This window comes from Trachymyrmex cornetzi, unplaced genomic scaffold (assembly GCF_001594075.2).
Source record: "Trachymyrmex cornetzi isolate Tcor2-1 unplaced genomic scaffold, Tcor1.1 scaffold388, whole genome shotgun sequence".
Classification (NCBI taxonomy): domain Eukaryota; kingdom Metazoa; phylum Arthropoda; class Insecta; order Hymenoptera; family Formicidae; genus Trachymyrmex; species Trachymyrmex cornetzi.
In genome coordinates this window covers 521,470-540,229 of record NW_017298619.1, presented here as the reverse complement: position 1 = coordinate 540,229, position 18,760 = coordinate 521,470, and the positions used below count along the sequence as shown (strand labels likewise).

At 30.5% G+C, this 18,760-nt stretch overlaps 1 protein-coding gene across 1 annotated transcript; it reads right to left on the bottom strand.

Moving 5' to 3' along the window:
- Positions 1-16,553, bottom strand: LOC108763898 (X-linked retinitis pigmentosa GTPase regulator). Its single transcript, XM_018511820.1, is given in 13 exon segments — positions 1-389; positions 485-582; positions 1,382-2,192; positions 2,297-2,380; positions 2,458-2,579; positions 2,660-2,824; positions 3,186-3,338; positions 3,671-3,994; positions 4,687-4,749; positions 5,055-5,147; positions 6,481-6,606; positions 16,380-16,485; positions 16,488-16,553. Coding segments are annotated over 13 exon segments (2,235 nt in total). The 3' UTR covers positions 1-365.
- Positions 16,554-18,760: the final 2,207 nt, after the last annotated feature.

The following is an 18,760-nucleotide window of genomic DNA, read 5'->3' as shown; positions in this document are numbered from 1 at the left end:
GTTGCCATCTATCTTATATACTATAACATGTCGATTTATGGCGCGTCTTTCTGATTATATGAATCAATTCCTATAATTTATATTTACAGTGTCTAGTAAAGATCTTATTAACTTATTGTTAGTTGGAATTTTTATTGAAGAGTCTCGTCGCTGTAAATGAAAGGTAGGAATTGACGCAATATGCATAATACAGAAGTTATATTAATTCTATGTAAACGTATCGATCGATGATACTTATTTTTTTATATTGATTATTGGAGATTTCCGGTTCCATAACGGTTTTGGTCCCAGCGATAAACATATATCGTAAATATATATTTTATAAAAATATAATGAATTATAATGTCTCTTCAAAGTTTTCTTGATCATAGAATTGTGCACGTTTTCGACTAAAATACAAAGAAAAATATTCAATAATAATCGTATTATAAAATAATAAAATTATATCCTCTATGAAATATTTTTTATTTCGTTTCAGCTATACCTTAGCTTTCGGATTGCTTTTTTCTGCGCTGCTTGATTTCTTAGTCCCATTTTGTTCCTCTTGCTGCCGTTTTCCTTTGAACAATCTCGCCATTTTAGCTAAAAGACAATAATCAATTGTGCAATTCGCAAATTCAAATATTCTAAAATTAATAACTGATTGAAAAATATAAACTCTCTCTCGCAAATTGAACTTTTAATTTAAATAAGTGAAAAAGTGTAGAGGTCTTATTCGGTCAAAGCGGATCTTGCCTAATAATATTTTTGCATGAATTTTACAATTTTTAGTTTATGCGAACAGCGCGCTGATTATTTGTTGGTCCTAAAATACAGTCCTAAACTGAAACTGGAGTTATACACAATACTCTCTAAATATCTTGGTATGAAATCTCACTTCAAAAGAATGAAAATACTGCCATTAATGAAAAAAAGTAAAAATATTTGCATTCTTGAATAAGAATGGCAGATTTTCATTCTTTTTTTGGAGTGAGATTTCACTCTTTTAGAAGAGAGAGATTCACTCCAAAGGAAAGAAATTTTACTCCAAAAGAGTGAAATATCATTCCAAAAAAGTAAAAATTTGCTATTTTATTCAGGAGTGATATTTTCATTCTTTTTTAATAGTAGCAGTATTTTCTTTTGGAGTGAGAGTTTGTTCTAAAAAATTTGCAAACTAGATATCATTAAATTAAATTAACAAGCAATTTAATAATATATTATTTTTTATTTATAATATATTATGCATTTTAAATCGCTGTATAGCATTTATTACAAGAAATATCACCTCAGAGAAGATTCAGATCAAAACTTTTCTACATTCGATTGGTGGTTTTAATTGACTACTATAAGACGTGTGGTTTTAATTAATTCTTAAAAAGAAGAGACATGCCTGTTTTACCTGTTCGCGGCGCTGGAGATTGTACAACATCAGCATCGTCCTGTATGTCCATCTCTGCTTTCTCTGGTTGTTCAGTGTTTTCATCTTCCTCGACTTTTTCTATCGAATTCTCGATAGCTTCCACAGTTTTTTGCGAAATTGCTGATAATGATTTTCTAGCTGTTTTTACACTTAAATTTTCTTTGTTACTCTTTTTTATCTCTTCATCATCTTTTTCTTTTTCATCTTCTTCGTTCTCCTTTGAAGATTCTTTTTCGCTTGCATCTTCGATACTTGCAGATTTTAGTCTCGGTGGTTTCGGTGGTGGTATAGGATTCGTCGTTGTTTTCTGTTCCTTTTCCTCTTTTATCGAGACTTCTGTTTCTGTACACTCCTCAACATCTTGTCCTACTATCGCTGCTGTTTCCATATTTTTATTATTTTCTTTATTTTCATTATTTTCATTAATATCTTGACTTTCATTATTTTCTTTGCTTTCAATATTTTCATTATTATGATCCTCATCGTCGATTTGAGCTTTTTCTTGAGAGCTTTCTGACCGAATAACTTCTGAAGATGAATTTGTAATTTTTTCGTCTTCTACTGAAGGTGAAATTTCTTTGTTATTAACAATATCTGTATTTTCTTTTGGCGAATCTTCCTTTGGCGAAGAATTCGTTTGCATGTCATTATTATTGGATGTTTCACTAATTTTATCAGGATGATGTGAATCATCCTTTTCGTCTGTCGATTTTTCCACATTGTCCATTCGATGTTCATTCTGCATATTTATAGGAAGCTTTAAAGGAGGTAGAGAACTTTTTTTCTGTTCCTAAAATTGATAAGAACCCATAAGCAAATTTATTAATTAAAAATAAAAAATATAATTAATAATTCATTCGTCATATAAATCTTGCATAATATAATTGCATTTACCATGGAGTCCGATTGTCGTCGCGATTGATAATCTATTTCATGTCTTCGGCCAACTAATATCGTATGACATCCTCCGCAAGCGACCTTACAAAGTGCACAAAACGATTAGAATGCAATGAAAATGTGATACATATTTATTTAAAAAGAAGAAACAAAGTTACATTTGAAACAAAAAGTTCTTGATACTTGACAGCAAATGTTACTTCGTGAACATTATTTTCGTTTTCTTCTAGACCCAACTTTCCGTGTCGGCCATCGCCACAGGTGAAGAGTTTGCCGGACTCTGTTATTAATAATTATAATGCAATTAATGAAAGGTTTACAGACTTCAGAACATGATGATTAAAACAGAATTTTAATTACCAGTAAGTATAGCACTATGACTTTCACCGCAAGCAATCTTGACGATTTTTTCATCTTGAAGAGCTCCGCGTGGAAGAAGTTTTGGTGTATGTGTCTCGTTAACATTTATGCCCATACCGAGTTGTCCACTGGCGTTACTACCGGAACAGTAAATATTGCCATTTTCTAAAAATATATATAGTTAATTTTTACAAATCTTGTAAAAAATCCCTGTTATGATAAAGCCATACTTAATACTCTCAATTTATTGAATTTTTTTTTTGGAAAAGGTAATAATAAGATCCAAAGGAAAGTTAACAAAATATTGAAATTGTTATAAAAACAAATATCATTCTTTAATAAAACTTTCTGAATTTATTTTTTTGTTAAGCATAGAACGTTTACATCAATTTGTGGGAGAAAAGGTTGTAATATTCTGGAATACAAAAAATGAAAAAATATCATATCAGAATTTTTAGTCACAGATTTGCGAAGCAAATTTAAAGCCGCATTTAAAATATATTACTATCAAAATTTTGATTCCAACCTGCTAGTATAAATGTGTGATGACCACCACATGCGACATGAAGTACCGGTATCGGTAATTGCATCTGTTTCGGTGCAACTTGAGTAGAAAAGTTGATATTTAGTCCGAGTTTACCACTTTCCGACTCGCCGCAGACATAAATGAGACCACTTTCTGGAAACAAGCCATATCGCCGAATTACATATATACATGCTAATATACTTTACAATCTCTTGTGTTCATGCGAGTAGCGGAAGCGATTTTATCTTGTGGAAAGTGTACTGACGTTCCAGAATGACAGATTCTTGGAACTCAATTTTATTTTCTTGGATCAATATCTTAAAATAGTTTATTTTCTTTTGCACTAAACGAATATGAAAAAAATATTTTGTAGAAGAAAAACATAAAACATTCATAAATTTTTATTTATTTGCACGTATAGTTCAAATTATTATATAATTTATTATATCACGTAAAAATAAGTGTTATTATCAAACACACATTACCAGTTAAGAAAACTGAATGATAATATCCCGCGCTGATTTCCTTTACCGGTTCAGGAATGGGGACCTTCATAGGCTTGTAAACTAAACCTGAAATTTCTGGTAATCCTAACTGTCCTTCCAGATTGCTTCCCCAGGCCACAACTCCTCCATCGCTTGTCAGAGCCATCGAATGATGCGATCCCGCTGCAAGTTGGACGATCCGTGGTCCAGCGAGCCCACAATCGTAGACCAAGATTGGAGAACTGGAACTATCACCTATTACGGAATTTTCCCGACCTAGTTGACCTTCTTGGTTGCTGCCGCATGCAAAGATTTTTTGGGCACCTAAAAATCATTTCAACATAATTCTTCGTGATGTTTATTAACTAAGAAATTAAAAAGTTTACATATTATCAAATCAAAACCGTTTGTACAAAGACAATAAAATAAAAAAATTAATTTAACACTTTCGTTCATAAATATTTAATTCAGATAGAAAATTAGAAGATCCTTTGATAAAATTAGTTGCAAGAATATTTTTGCAAGCTATTTGCCTGAAGTGATCTTAATCATTTGATCAAAATTAACATCTCGAATTCCTACTTAGAAAGTTAGCAAAGTGGCGTGCCATTTAAGAGAGTTCTTATCCAGTTGATCCCTTCAAAGAACAAGTTTGAAGTTGAATGACTTGGCAAATATTCGCTGAAGTTCATGACACGCAAAGCCACATATAGAAACGGTATGCTCACTTAATACCTCACATCCGCTAATAGCAGTTATATGTACATATGTATAAAGAGTGTTCCAGACATCATATATTTAGGATAATGTCTTTTTTAGGATAATGCTTTGACAAATATAGAACCAATTATTTAGTCAAAAATTAATTTTTCATTTCTCATGACTTAGATCCTTATGATACATACTATATTGAGAAAATTTCATAGATTTAGATTTTTGCGTGTATTATCCAGAGAAAGTACGTTTGGAATATTCCGTATATAACGATACACTCCTACGCATGATTCGTTTCTCACCTGTACATATTAAAGTATGCGCTCTCCCACATGCGACGTGTGTGACTCTTTCCGGTTTCAGAACTAAAATACGTTGGATTCTCATTAAAATCATAAGTAGCACTTTATTAAACGAAAGGATTTTAGAAGGAATTAACTTTGACATTTAGTGACTATAAATTTCTGACATGTTCTACAGATAAAGTGATTTTGAAAGAGACTAATATTCATAGAAACTATAAATTTAATGATATATTAACAAAAAAAGAATGTTAAATGTTAAACGTAGAACGTAGCCATTTAATGTTAAACCTAGAACGTAATTATATTTAATATGTTAAATGTTATTTTGTTAATATAAATTTTTTGCTGTTACGATGGCTACAAACTTTTTACACACGATGGTTTGCTGATATGATTTCTATGACCCAGACCCAGTTGACCCCAATCGTTACTGCCAAAGATAAAGAGTCTGCCAGTTTCTAAAATAAGAAAAGAAACAAGGCGGTCTAAACATCAAAATTGAAGAATATATTTACCTAGATTATAACGTCTACAGAAACTATTCCTAACATTAAGATGGTATCTGCATTTACGTAACAAAATATTCAAGAAACCTGGGATTTAAAGTATCCAGAGATATAAATCTACGAGCAATAAACACATGGTTACATAATTTAAATTGCGATACTAAATAGATAGCGTAGCAAGTAGACATGTACAAGTAAATATGTAAAGATTAAAAAAAATATTCATAGAGAAATTATACAGAGAAATGCATAAATATAATTTTGTCATTTAAATAGCAATATAGAAAACAAACGAAATAAAATTTGCATTGCAAATACGATAAACACAATATTAATGTTTAGTGTGTGAGTGCGAGATTTAAACACTATATTATCTTTCATTATCATTTATAGCCGCTTCTTCATTTTCACTGATGCAATATTTTTTTTTTATATATGAAATAATAATAATACATAGTACGCGTTTCATCGAGATACGTAGAGCTAATAACACTAACAATGTCTGCTACACCAACCACTATGTGTTCAATATCGATTAACTGGACAGTGCATATTCCTATGTAAGCATAACTAAACTATATATACTTCTTGCACACATACACACGCACACATGGCATGCTACAGAAGCTGTAAATCACATAGAATTGTACAGTCTCGCATTACAAAATCTACGAATTTTATAACATAATAATTAAAATTTGTAATTTTAAAAGTGTGTTATTAATAAAAACTGAGTAATATAATATAAATACACAAATTAAATTTAAATAGATAATAGTTTGCAACTAAATTCAGGAAAAAAAGAAAAAAGAAAATTATAACAAAAGCATTCTTATCTTTGTTTATTAATAAGTATCTATTTTGTCTGCAAACATTGCTTATTATGAATACATGGTTTACTGTCAACGCTACACTTCGCAATATTGATTAACGATCAATGGAAGGTATAACCAAACTGCATTGTCAATTTTATTCTTATGGAGTTATTTCTTTCCAATAATTTAAGTTAGATTCATTTCAAATTAAATTTGAATATTATTTGGAGCAAGTATGGTATCCGAATTATTCAGTTTGGATCCAATCTGAGAAGATGGTAGCCATATAGTAATTGGATCTAATCTGAATTTAATTAATGTAAATTAGTTTCACTTATTTTGAATATCGATGATTCACTGAAACCGATGATGGATTATATTGGATTATGCCAGACTAAATTTGGACTATTGACTTTTTAGGAGCTAATGCATTATAAATTCCTCTGTAAAGAAATAGTATTAATACTTACGACAAACAACGGCGGAGTGTTCATCCCCACATTCAATGGTAACAACTGGATCCTTACGTATGAAGAAATGCGACGCAATGTTGTCCGCGAATCTGCTACGGCCGATCGTGAACACTGCCCCAGTCTCTACAATGTGCAAAGGTCGATACATCGTTAAATATTGAAAGCAACATCAAGTTTCTGCTTCAAATCGCGTGAATTTTTCGATTGATACTCGATCAATCTCGTATTTCAATTTTTGCTTTAAAATAATGAGCTTCCTTTTCATACTAAAAAATTTATGGTTAAAGTTTTTAATATAAATCTCTGTTTATAAAATCATATCTTTATTATTATTATATTATCATCATTATCGTCATTATTATTGTTTTTAAGATTTGATCCTGTATTTACAGCACGCACGATCGTAATCATTGCACATTGGTCTTTTGCGAAGTTATAAATGTATCATAAATATATTTATATTGTATGTATTTGCATGTGAAACAACTATAGTTTTAAATCAGCAATCTAATCTTCGACTTAAACAGAAGTTATATTTTTCTAGATTTATCACATGTAACATAATAATGTATATGCATATAGAAAACCTAATATTTAGTTATTTTTAAATCAAGGCTTCAGCATTATTAAAAAAAAAAAAATTGAATACGATTGTTATTATACTTATTTATGTTAATATATTTACGATAATGAATTATTATAATACGGAAATAATTTTTCAAAGAATTAATTGCCGAAACCTTTTATAAATTTTTCTATTTCTGAACATTATGTGAGTGGAAGTATTATGAATATATTAGATACGACAACGTAATATAATTGAGTGCAAGTTTTATCACTGCGTAACCTTGGCATAAATTAGATTTAAAAGCCAACACAAAGTAAAAAGGACCGGAAAGACGTTAAGACGTTAAGACACTAAATGCCGTTCCAACACGAGATTAACGGTGGTATTTCAGCTTCCCTTTGCAAAGGTCAATAACGCAAAACCGGCGATAAATCCTTTGAGATCTACGCTTACGTTTTGCTTATCAAAAGTTCAAACAGCGGCCTTTTGCATAATTCATTATTGCATCTGTCCTTCATTTGGATAATGTAACATGAACTGTTTCATCAAGAATCATTCTATTAAAGACTTTTTTAAGTAAGTCGTGAAATTATAGTGAAAACTATAATTAAAATATTTGAATTTTTAGACTGAAAGTATTTTCTTCAATCTTTAACAATTTCCTTAAAGCTTTAAATTTCTAAATTTTTATATTTTCAACTTTGCAAATTATTAGCTCCCAATTTTCCAAGTTTTAGCTTAATTTATAGACAATATTAAGATAAGATACAAATGAAAAGAATAAGTGAGTGGTGAAGGATCGCATTGGAATTATATTTCATTTTAATGAAATAAAAACATGAATTTGTCAAATTACAATGCCTAGCTGTGTAGCAGATTATTGCACAAACTCATTTTCGATTTTACCTCATTTGCGTTCTGTCCGTAATAGCTCTTACTTGAGGTACTTTATGGTAGAGTTATATCTATATTATAAAAGAAGCGCAAATGATTCGCTTGTTGATTGGTGGACGGTCGTTGGGAATATCGGGCTCGCAGCTGTTCTGTATAATGTAAGTACACATTTATCGTACGACAGAAACGCAAAATAAAATAGCACCCTTAGGCCTGGTTGCATCAACGTTACTTTGACTTTAAGCGAAACTTAAAACTCTCTCTATCTCGTTTTAAAACCGAAAAGAGACAAGAAAAAAAGAGTTTTAAGCCTCGCTTAAAATTAAAGTAACGTTGGTGTAACCGGGCCTTAGTATACCCTGTATTTACAGCTACGCACTCTAAATATAATATTTGTCTCTTTGAGAGAGACCAATCTACGGTTTTCTAACCGCTCCTTCACTATCTGTTTACGTGTAGCGTAGCCGCTTCAAGCTTGTAGGTAAACGTTTTAAAATGGTTTTTTTTACAGTAAAAAAACCTTTTATAATAGTTTTTATACTGGTTTCATAAACGTTTAATTGATCATTATTTCTAACGTTTTCTACACGGACACTTATAACGTATTAAAAACGTTTATTTGTAACCGTTACTAACGTTTTTTCAATGGTTTTTTAACGTTTTTGTTCTATTACTTGAGTTATTTTTTTATATCTATGTTTCTAATTTACATGTTGACATCTGTCGATCCAGAAGAAAGTTTTTTTGTCTCTTAACTTAAATTATGACAATTTTTAGTCTACTTTTTTTTTAATTATGACAATTTTTAATCTCGTTTTACTATTTATTTTGTAGTGGAATCTACACTCCCGGCCAAAAGTTTGGAAACACTTGCGATCTTTTCGCATTTCATGAGAAATTAAATATCTCGGTGAAAAAAAGTTGTAGAGAAATTTTCGATCACGCATTTTAAAGTACAAAAATAGGGCCTTAAATCTACGTTTAATTTTTCGCAAAGATATCATATTTTTTATTATGTAATGCAAAACAATCGCAAATATTTCCAAACTTTTGACCTGGGGTGTGTTCACTGTATTATTCGTTAACAATTTCCATTATCATAAAGTTTTCTTATGCAAGAAGTTCCTTATCGCATGGTTAAGGATGATTAAATATAATTTTTATATTGGACTGTTTACATCTGATAATGACTCAAAAAAAGAGTTAAAATGTTATAATATACAAGATGCATTATTGAATACTGTATCTATATTTTTATTTCTGCGTTTCAAGAACTTCTCCATTATTTATTGTATTATAACTACGCGAGTCTGAATTATTGTAATTACATTGGCCAAACATTGATTATATTGGCATGCATTGGAAATATATCAAGCTCATGTTACTAAATACAAAATCAATATTAACAAAATTTAATTCAAACGCATTATTAATATAAATCATAAAGCTATTTTATAATATCGGATAAATATTGGAGGCCAATACATATAGTCAATATTACGCCAATTTGTGTTATTAGTATTCATATCATCTTTAAAGCTTTAATTTGTATGTCTTTTAAGTTATTACCTCTATTACAAATATCATAACTTTGCAATGTGTAAGAAGAATCATAATATTCTGGAAAGATAAAAACAAATGTATTTCACTTTATAGAAAGATTGATAATCCTCGAGAAGTTCCTATATTTCTAAGGCTATTGACCCAGAGGTCGATTAATAGCCGCCAAATTGCTCGGTAAAGCAATGTATGTACATAATCTAATAGTCGATAGCGATTCTACGCGGATAGCAATTCATTCATATGCAAAACATTCAAAATACAAGCAGATTAGATTATATCGAAAGCATCGTGGAGGCTACATATGTGTACATTGAAAAAATATATTATATTAAAAAATGCATATAATTTTAAAGATAAAATTTTTTTAAGATAAATTTAAAAAATAAAATTCTTTTTAAAGATAAATTTATATAAGATAAAATTATTTTTATAAAAGAACGAGAATAGCTGTGAACATTATGTTTATAAAAAATAATTTATAAAAACATTGTTAAAGATTAGATAACAGAAAATATAATAAAGACTTCTGATTATACAACATATCAATGAAAATTATAAAAGAACGTTGGAAGTCAAAGCGATAAACGGTGCTCGGTTCTAATAACAAAAAACTTTTTAATGATTCAATAAATTAGACGACATATACATAATAATTAAAGAGAGATTTAATGATAAAAAAATCATTAAAAATTTTTTTATTATTGCAAATGTACACCATTTACCGCGCTATTCCCAACATCTCTTTTTAACTTCACTGTTAAATCTCTAGTGTCAAATTTAACCTAATGTGAATCGCCATTGTTTCTACTAAATATATCGTTAGTTTTTATTAAAAACGATAATTAAATTTAACACCACATCGTGTCAATTTGACATTATATAGTATCAAATTGACACTATATGTATAGTGTCAAATATAACCATTGTTTTAATATAAAATAACAATATGATTGAGTAAAAGTAGTAGCGACTCACAGTCATTTAAGTTAAATTTAGCACTATACATTTAACAGTGTTTTAAACGCGCTTTAAAACGAAAACAACACACTGCAAATGTATGGTAAAATTAACTTAATTTAGTTGTTTATAATTTTCATGAAAATATATAGTAAAAAATTTTTCCAATCTGCAATACACCGGATACTAAAGAACATAACAATACTAAACAAATGTATTTTTAAACAAAAGTTAAAAAAGGAGCATGCACCCAATACGCCGATTATATTTTGCGATGTAATATATTTAAAAAATAATAATTACAAATTGAAATTCATATACGTTTCGGCCGATATTCGGCCTTCATCAGTAGGGTAACTCCGACAAATACGCCGCGCTGGGATTTACGCCGCAGAAGTCAGAAAAGATAGAAGGAATGGGGGTAATTTTCCCGCAATTATTCTGTTACATGCCTTTATGTTATATTAGTATTGTGTTATGGTTTCAGCTTCTTATTGTTAATATTAATGAAATTATTGTGAGTTGAACCGATTTGTTACTGTAATAAATAACGCCATCATAAATTATAATCTACATAAAATGATTACTGTAGGACGTGTAAAAGACTTAGTGGTTATTTCGTGATATATAGGTGTAGTGGAATAGTAAAGCATGTTGTGTAGCAAAATACATGTGCTTTGCTTTCGTATTCTTTGTTTAGTTTGGTGTCTTGTATATCCCACCTGTTTGGGATATACGGCATTTTTAGCGAGTGGGATTTATGCCCGAAGCATACAAAGTGCGCAGATTGAATTCAGTGCACTAAATGCAATAAACGCATTACATGAAATATGTACCTCATATCATAACACTTGTAATATATGTAGGAAGATTGTTATTATTATTTATTACTTCATATAGGGTAAACTCGGGTATGATGGCCATAGTTTTTTAAAATGCTAAAAACATACATTTATTCTTGTTACTTTTTAACAATATTTGGGATATTACTTTCACTGAAGCTAACAAATACTATCGAGAGAGAGAGAGAGAGAGAGAGAAATTAAAGAGAAAATACTTAATAGAACTTTAATTTTATCAAAATATTACAAAGTATGCATTGGCCATCTTATCTGATTTTTAGGGAAAAGATGGCCATGATATTAAGAAAGATAGCCATAGTATTTTTAAATAAATAGTGAAAATAAAAGTATTAATTATAGGTCACTTTACAATTTACGTACTTTTATTGTGTATGTAATGTTGATTAGGGCAGCTTAACTGTAATTTATTAGACATTATAACAGTTTTTAGCAGACACGTGCAAAACTTTGCAGATAGTCGAAAGAAAAAATATTAAATAATATTTATAATATTGTTATTTTGAACAGTGTACTCATATGAACTACTGTAAATATTCATTATCTTTAAGAATGACTATAAAAATGCACTATTTATCAATTATTGGAGAAATTATGGCCCATGGCCATTTTTTCTGTATGGCCATAATACCATACCCTAGTTAACCCTACATATTTACCATTCTTATTTCTTAATAAAACTTTATAAACACATTTTATAAGTTATTGTGTAATTATACGTCTTATTTATATGCATTATTTATAAATTTTTCATGAGCGCCGTACGTACCCCCCTCCCCCCCTCTCTCTCTATGAGATCCCATCTCTATGAGATCCCATCTATATACGGCAAAAATGCAAGGGTTTCAAAAAGTTTATTTTTTAATATGAAAAATAAATATTTCGGATTTCTCTCTCTAATATTTTTTTCATAATAGTAGACAGTACAAAGTTTTTGCTGATATAGTTTGCTTACTATAAACATATAGTAAATAATACTTAATAAATTAAATTTTTGATAGGTGCGGCGTATATACCGGAGTTACCCTATGTTCTACTATACAATTTTTAAGTCAGAAATTAAATAAGTTAAAAATTCAATTTAAAAATTATAAGAGATTAAATCTCAGTCCATTATTGGGATCTTAAGTCGTGACGTCACACGTCCAATATGGCCGTCTCAATATTGGACGTGTGACGTCATGACTTAAGATCCCAATAATGTGCGATAGTCAGTTAATATAAGAAGTTGAATGTATGAGACCGTATAAAGTTCTTGTGAAATGGTTGATTTTTGTGTGACTATTACAATGTTACCGCTATCAATTGCAAATGTCGTAAAGAATTTCCAAGTTCTAATTAGAATTTACATAATTACAAAGTTATAGAGATTTTCTTAATACGTGATTATAAAGATAGTACCAACAATTACTTAACATATACCTTTATTCGTATGTAATAGGAGTTACAATTATTCACCGACAATTTTTCAGTCTTTATAATTTAATTTGAATTTTTAAGAAACTTTCTAGTACGTTACTAATCAGAATTTTTGTGTTTCTCTGTGTTCCGTCCTTTTGTATTTATATTAGCTAGAAAAATTAAGAAGGGGAAAATTAGAGTAATATGGAAGTTGTAAGTAGGAGATTATTCGTTTATGAATTAGATTTGGAAAACACATTAGCATTCTAGATACAGAACAATCTTTGTATAAACGAAGAATATTGGAAATGATATATATATAAAAAGTTAAAGGAGAGATATAAATAAACAAAGTGATACTGAAGGTTTGCCTGATGTTTATCTGCCTCTTTTAAAAAGAGATCTCTCTCTCCCTCTCACTAAAGAACAGTTCGAAAAAGTTCTCAATTTTTGCGCGTATATAAATATCCGACATATAACAAAGTAACGACAAACAAAATTTACACGCTATCACGATGATATTCCATCTGTTCGTTTTGTTACATTGTCTACGATGACGCACAAATTTCACCGAATTCTGAAAAAACAGGTAAAGAATTGTAACTTCTTAATAATTAGATTAGAATGCATTAATAATAGCATATTAGTTTTATATTAGAATTTAGGAATTCTCGTTCTACACAGTTCGAAAAAATTTCATATCAACCACGTATTTGGTCTCAGGAACAAGATGAAAGCGAGCGTGATTTTTAAATATATTGTATAACTGCGAATTTTATTGTTTAAATTTATGTAACTAATGCGGGATTATTTATATTTTTACTGAAGATGGCCAGATATTGGCCGAAACGTCTAAGTTAAATCTGAATCTTAGTAGTATATTAAATATCACAAAAAACAACCTGTGCAGTGATTTTATGCTCCTTTATCGTTAAATTTTATTATTAAAAACCACTTTCTTATTAATCGTTTAGTAGGGGCAAATATAATTCCGGTAAATGTATTTTTATTAACTAAAAAAGTTATAAGCAGAAAGCATTAAAAGTTATAGCAATGGAAACGCATTAAGAAATAGTTAAAGATTAATATTCATTATTACATTGTTAAAGAATATTTTGAGAAAGAAATAGTAATTCTCTTTTCACGTCGCGATTTAACTCTCGTACTGTTTACTATACATTGAATTTAATCCCTTTAGACCCTGCGTATTGTATTGTGTATAAAATTTGAAGACATTATCCATTACAATTATTTAATTCTATTGATGTCATTTGATGTACATAATAACGTATATGTTGGAAAAATATTTATTAATAAGTAATTTTATTCATACTAGCATTTAAAAAAAATTAATTTAGTATGAATTACTTATTAAAGTGTATGTACATGAATTGAATTAAAAAATAATAAACGACTTATTAAGACCGCATATGTGAATACATAGCAAATTAAAAAAGTTTTTTTTAACATATAATAGTTCCAATAAAATTAGGTCTGAAGAAGTTAAGAGAGTTGAGATGCACCGTTACTGTAAACGTACACAGAAGGATATTAAAAAGAAGCCGATTTTTGTTCACAAAGGTGTGAGTAAAAGGAATAGCGTTTTTCAGATCAATAGATTTGGACTTCTTGAATACGATAATGTTAATAAAAAGTTCGGGATCGATGAAACTTGAAAATTAAGCATAAACATGATGTATTTTTTAAATGAGATTTACAAAATCGCGTATGTGGGCGCTTAAACCCGGACTTACAAATCGCGAGTCAATCACACCGAGCGGTAATCTACTCGACGCCTCAATATATTTAAGGAGGTTGTAAGGCAAATGCTGTATATTAAGAATTACTTGAAAAAATTACATTATTCTAAATTGCACTTAAAAGTAATACAAAAAAAATTAGAGACAGTTAACCATCTAGATCAAAAGTTATTTCAATAAAAAGTAATATTTTTTTGTACTCTAATAGAAATATATGAAAATGTATTATAAAATAATGATAAAAATTTCATTCTTTTTATATAAGTACTTTATGAATTCAAAAATATTTATGTAAAGTTACATTGAGATGCAAACACATTAATTGTAGTAAATAAACAAAATATTTCTTTGTTATAAACTAATTGATGAATCTCAATGAAACTGTACATAAGTCATTTTTAGTACTTAAAATATTTATATTAAAAAATTTCGATTTTTATTATTTAAAAAATTGTTGTTTATAATAATAAAATTAATATCAAATAAAATAAATAATGTATAAAAATGTGTTGCTCAAATAAAAATAGAATGTTATGAACACAACTTTCACATGTATGTAGTTTGTTTAAAGCCTAAATATTAATATATACATATATGTTTTATAGCCTCATAATCTCCTTAAAAAAATTTTAATACTTTTGTTTACACTTTTCAAGGTGTTCCCCACATGCCACAAACTTTTTAATAATTTTATTATATTTAGGAGATTAAAATCTACAAAAAAAAACACTATTTCTTTTACTTACATTTTTTTGGGCAAAAATCTGCTCTTTTTTAGAAAATATTAAAAAAGGATCGATTTTTGCCGAAAAGAATATAAGTAAAAGAAATGCTGTTTTTGTAGAGTTTGATTTCCTGAATATTACAAAATTATTGAAAAGTTTGTGACATTTGAGAAACACCTTGAAAAGTAAACAAGAATATTGGAATTTTAAAAAATATATCATGTTCATGTGCTCAATTTTCAAGGTGTTCCCTATCGATCCTGAACTTTTTATTAACATTATCGTATTCAGGAGGTTAAAATTTATTAAAAACGCTATTCCTTTTACTTACACCTTTGTGAGCAAAAATCGATTATTTTTAACATCCTCCTTTAACAGACGAGTTAAAAGTGATATTCCGGCGAGTAGGAATTTTTTGTCCCAACTCATTTATCTATTGCAATATAATAGCGCGCGATAACGCCGACCAGTAACTTAATGATATGAATGCGCATATACCATATGACTCGCATGAACCACAACGGTGGCATTAGCCGATTAACGACCGGATTGTGCTGGTAGCGGCACGCTCCTAAGCAACCAGCTACTGTTCGTTATTGAGGACATTCAACGCAACGCTGATTGAAGAACCAACTAAATAAAACGATTTTGCAAGCTTATTTAACGAATGAATCGTATGCCGTTGGCTATAATTCGCAAGGAAAAACGATTGCAGATATCTCGTTCTATAAGCTGTACATTGCTTATAAAACTTGGCAACTTAAATCACGTACATTTGCAACTTTCATGACCCCGCGCCGGTAATGTATTAATTCCAACAAACTCAATTATAATATATCATTTGTCATCGAATGACTAACTGTGAATCCCACGACTGCACTCGCAATCGCTCGATAGCAGTGAGACGTATCGATTTTCGTTTCTTCACGCCGACACGGCACGCGAAACAAGAGGGTACACGTTGGGGGTTTTAATAATGCCGGGGAAATTGTGGCTATTGTTCAAGAGATCGATTACATGGCCGGCGTTACGGTGATCCAGAATACTCCACAAGTTTGCAAGTGCGTGATGAATTTGTGCGCGTTAAAAAAATTCCTGTTCTTTTTCTTTTTTTTCTCTTTCGTGTGCGTGTGCGTGCTCTTTCTTGGTTTTTTAAAAATTATTTTACCGGGTATGGTCTCTATGTCTGGCAGGCCCATGGTTTGCACTTTGCGCCGCGCAACTTGCAGCCAACTGACCGCCAGGTAAGCAGGCATGCTCACCGGCGCGGCGCGGCCGCGTTCAAGCCGGCCACGTATCCTAGCAACTGGAAATCAATTTCTAATGGCAAGTATGGCAACATGCGCTACTGACTTTCTTTAACGTAAAGAACGGGAGCAATCTTCGACAGTGTCGAAAATGACTGATTTTGTCACGCAGTTTTAATTCTCCAGAACTGTAAAAAGACGTAAAAATCTGTGATACAATTATTAATACTAGATCTGTATAAGACTCATTTGTTGATTAAAAGGTTCTAATTAATTTGAAGAAATCAAATATTATAACTTGTATAAAAAAAAGAATGAATACTAAGTATATTTTTATAAAGAAACATAGGGCCTATTTAACTTATGAGGGTCGTCTGAAAAGTTTTGAGAGCCTAACATAGAAACAAGTAACTTTTCGGTCAAATTCAATTTTATTTTTCCACATAGTTTCCTTTTAAGTCGATACATTTTTTCTAGCGATACTCCCACTCCTTTAATCCATTCAAATAATACTGAGCGTCTTGCTTTGCAAAATAGGCGTCTACGGATGCGATGAGCTCCTCGTTCGATAAAAATTTCTGTCCTCCGAGCAAAACTTTGAGCCTAGGAAACAGAAAAAAGTCGCTGGGGGCCAGATCTGGTGAATACGGTGGATGGTCAATTAATTCGAACCGCAATTCGTGAATTTTTGCCATAGCGACCGCCGAAGTGTGAGACGGTGAGTTATCTTGATGGAACAGCACTTTCTTCTTTTTCAAATGCGGTCGTTTTTTCTCAATTTCTGCCTTCAGCTTGTCAAGCAATGATGCGTAGTATGTCCCTGTTTTTGTTTTAACCTTTTTCAAGATAGTCGATCAACACAATTCCATGACTGTCCCAAAAAACAGTCGCCATCACCTTTCCCGCCGATAAAACCGTCTTCGCTTTCTTCGGAGCAGGTTCACCCTTCGCAGTCCACTATTTTGATTGTTCTTTCGTTTCAGGAGTGAAGTGGTGGACTCAAGTTTCATCAACCGTTATTAATCGACGCAAAAAATCCGACTCGTTTCGCTTAAACCGCTCCAACAGAGCCTTAGAAATGTTCATTCGAATGCGTTTTTGATCCAGAATGAGCAAGCGCGGCACCCAACGCGCGGTTAACTTACGCATGCCTAATTCTTCAGTCAATATATGACAAACATGTTCTTTTGATGTGCCAACAGCCTCTACTATCTCCCTAATCTTAATTCAACGGTTGTCCATTATCATTTGATGAATTTCTTCGATGTTATCGGTGGTGGTCGCAGTTGTTGACCGTCCCGAACGCTCATCATAAGCTAAGCTGGTACGACCACATTTAAATTCAGCTACCCATCTTTTCACGGTGGCAAAAGATGGGGCAGAGTCTCCGTAAACGGCGTGGCTTTTATTTGCGTAGACGTATTGCCTTTTAAATGCAAGAATTTAATTATAGCACGATATTCAATTTTTTCCATTTTTACAAAATGACACAAATGATTGTCAAACAAGAACTGAACGTCCAAAGTGATCACAATTATCACAGATATCTTTCGTAAGTATCACGATTATAATACCAGAATGGCTTTGACGAGTAACTCCATCTTCATGTTGAGGCTCAAAACTTTTCAGACGACCCTCGTATGTTAATTAAAGGTATTAATTAATTACAGAGTCGAGTAGTAACTAGTTGAAACGTTAAAAGTTAAAAAAAAAGTTAAAAAGTTAATAACTTTTAACTTAACTAAGTTAAGTTTAAATGTATTAATTTTTAACTTATGATTTAATTACTTTTAAACTTTAATTTATTAATTTGTTTTAAATAAAAAATGTTTCTATCTCTTTCTTAATATTAATATTTTTTTTCTATAAAGTCTTAACCATTAGAGAATTAATTTAGAAAAAATTCAATGATTTTATGATGAAAGACTCTATAATAAGAGTCACACCATACGCTAGCCAGTTTTTATTAGGCCTGTTCTTTTTGGCTGAACTTTTGCACCAGTTCATCTTTCTTCCTCTTCTTTCCTGCTGGAGAGAAAAGGAAGAAAGATGAACTAGTGCAAAAGTTCAGCCAAAAAGAACAGGCCTGTAGACTTGCTAGATTTTGTCAATTCCCGCTTATATTTGAATCACACTAATTTTAGGTATCACAAACGTTATATTTCAGCAATATACAACATGAAATGAGCCTTAGATGAAGAATTGTTGTATAAGTATTGCACATCTACTCATTTTCAAAATTTTTACGTATATTGTTTGTAACAAATATCTAGTCGATGTAGTTATAAACATGCATGAACAG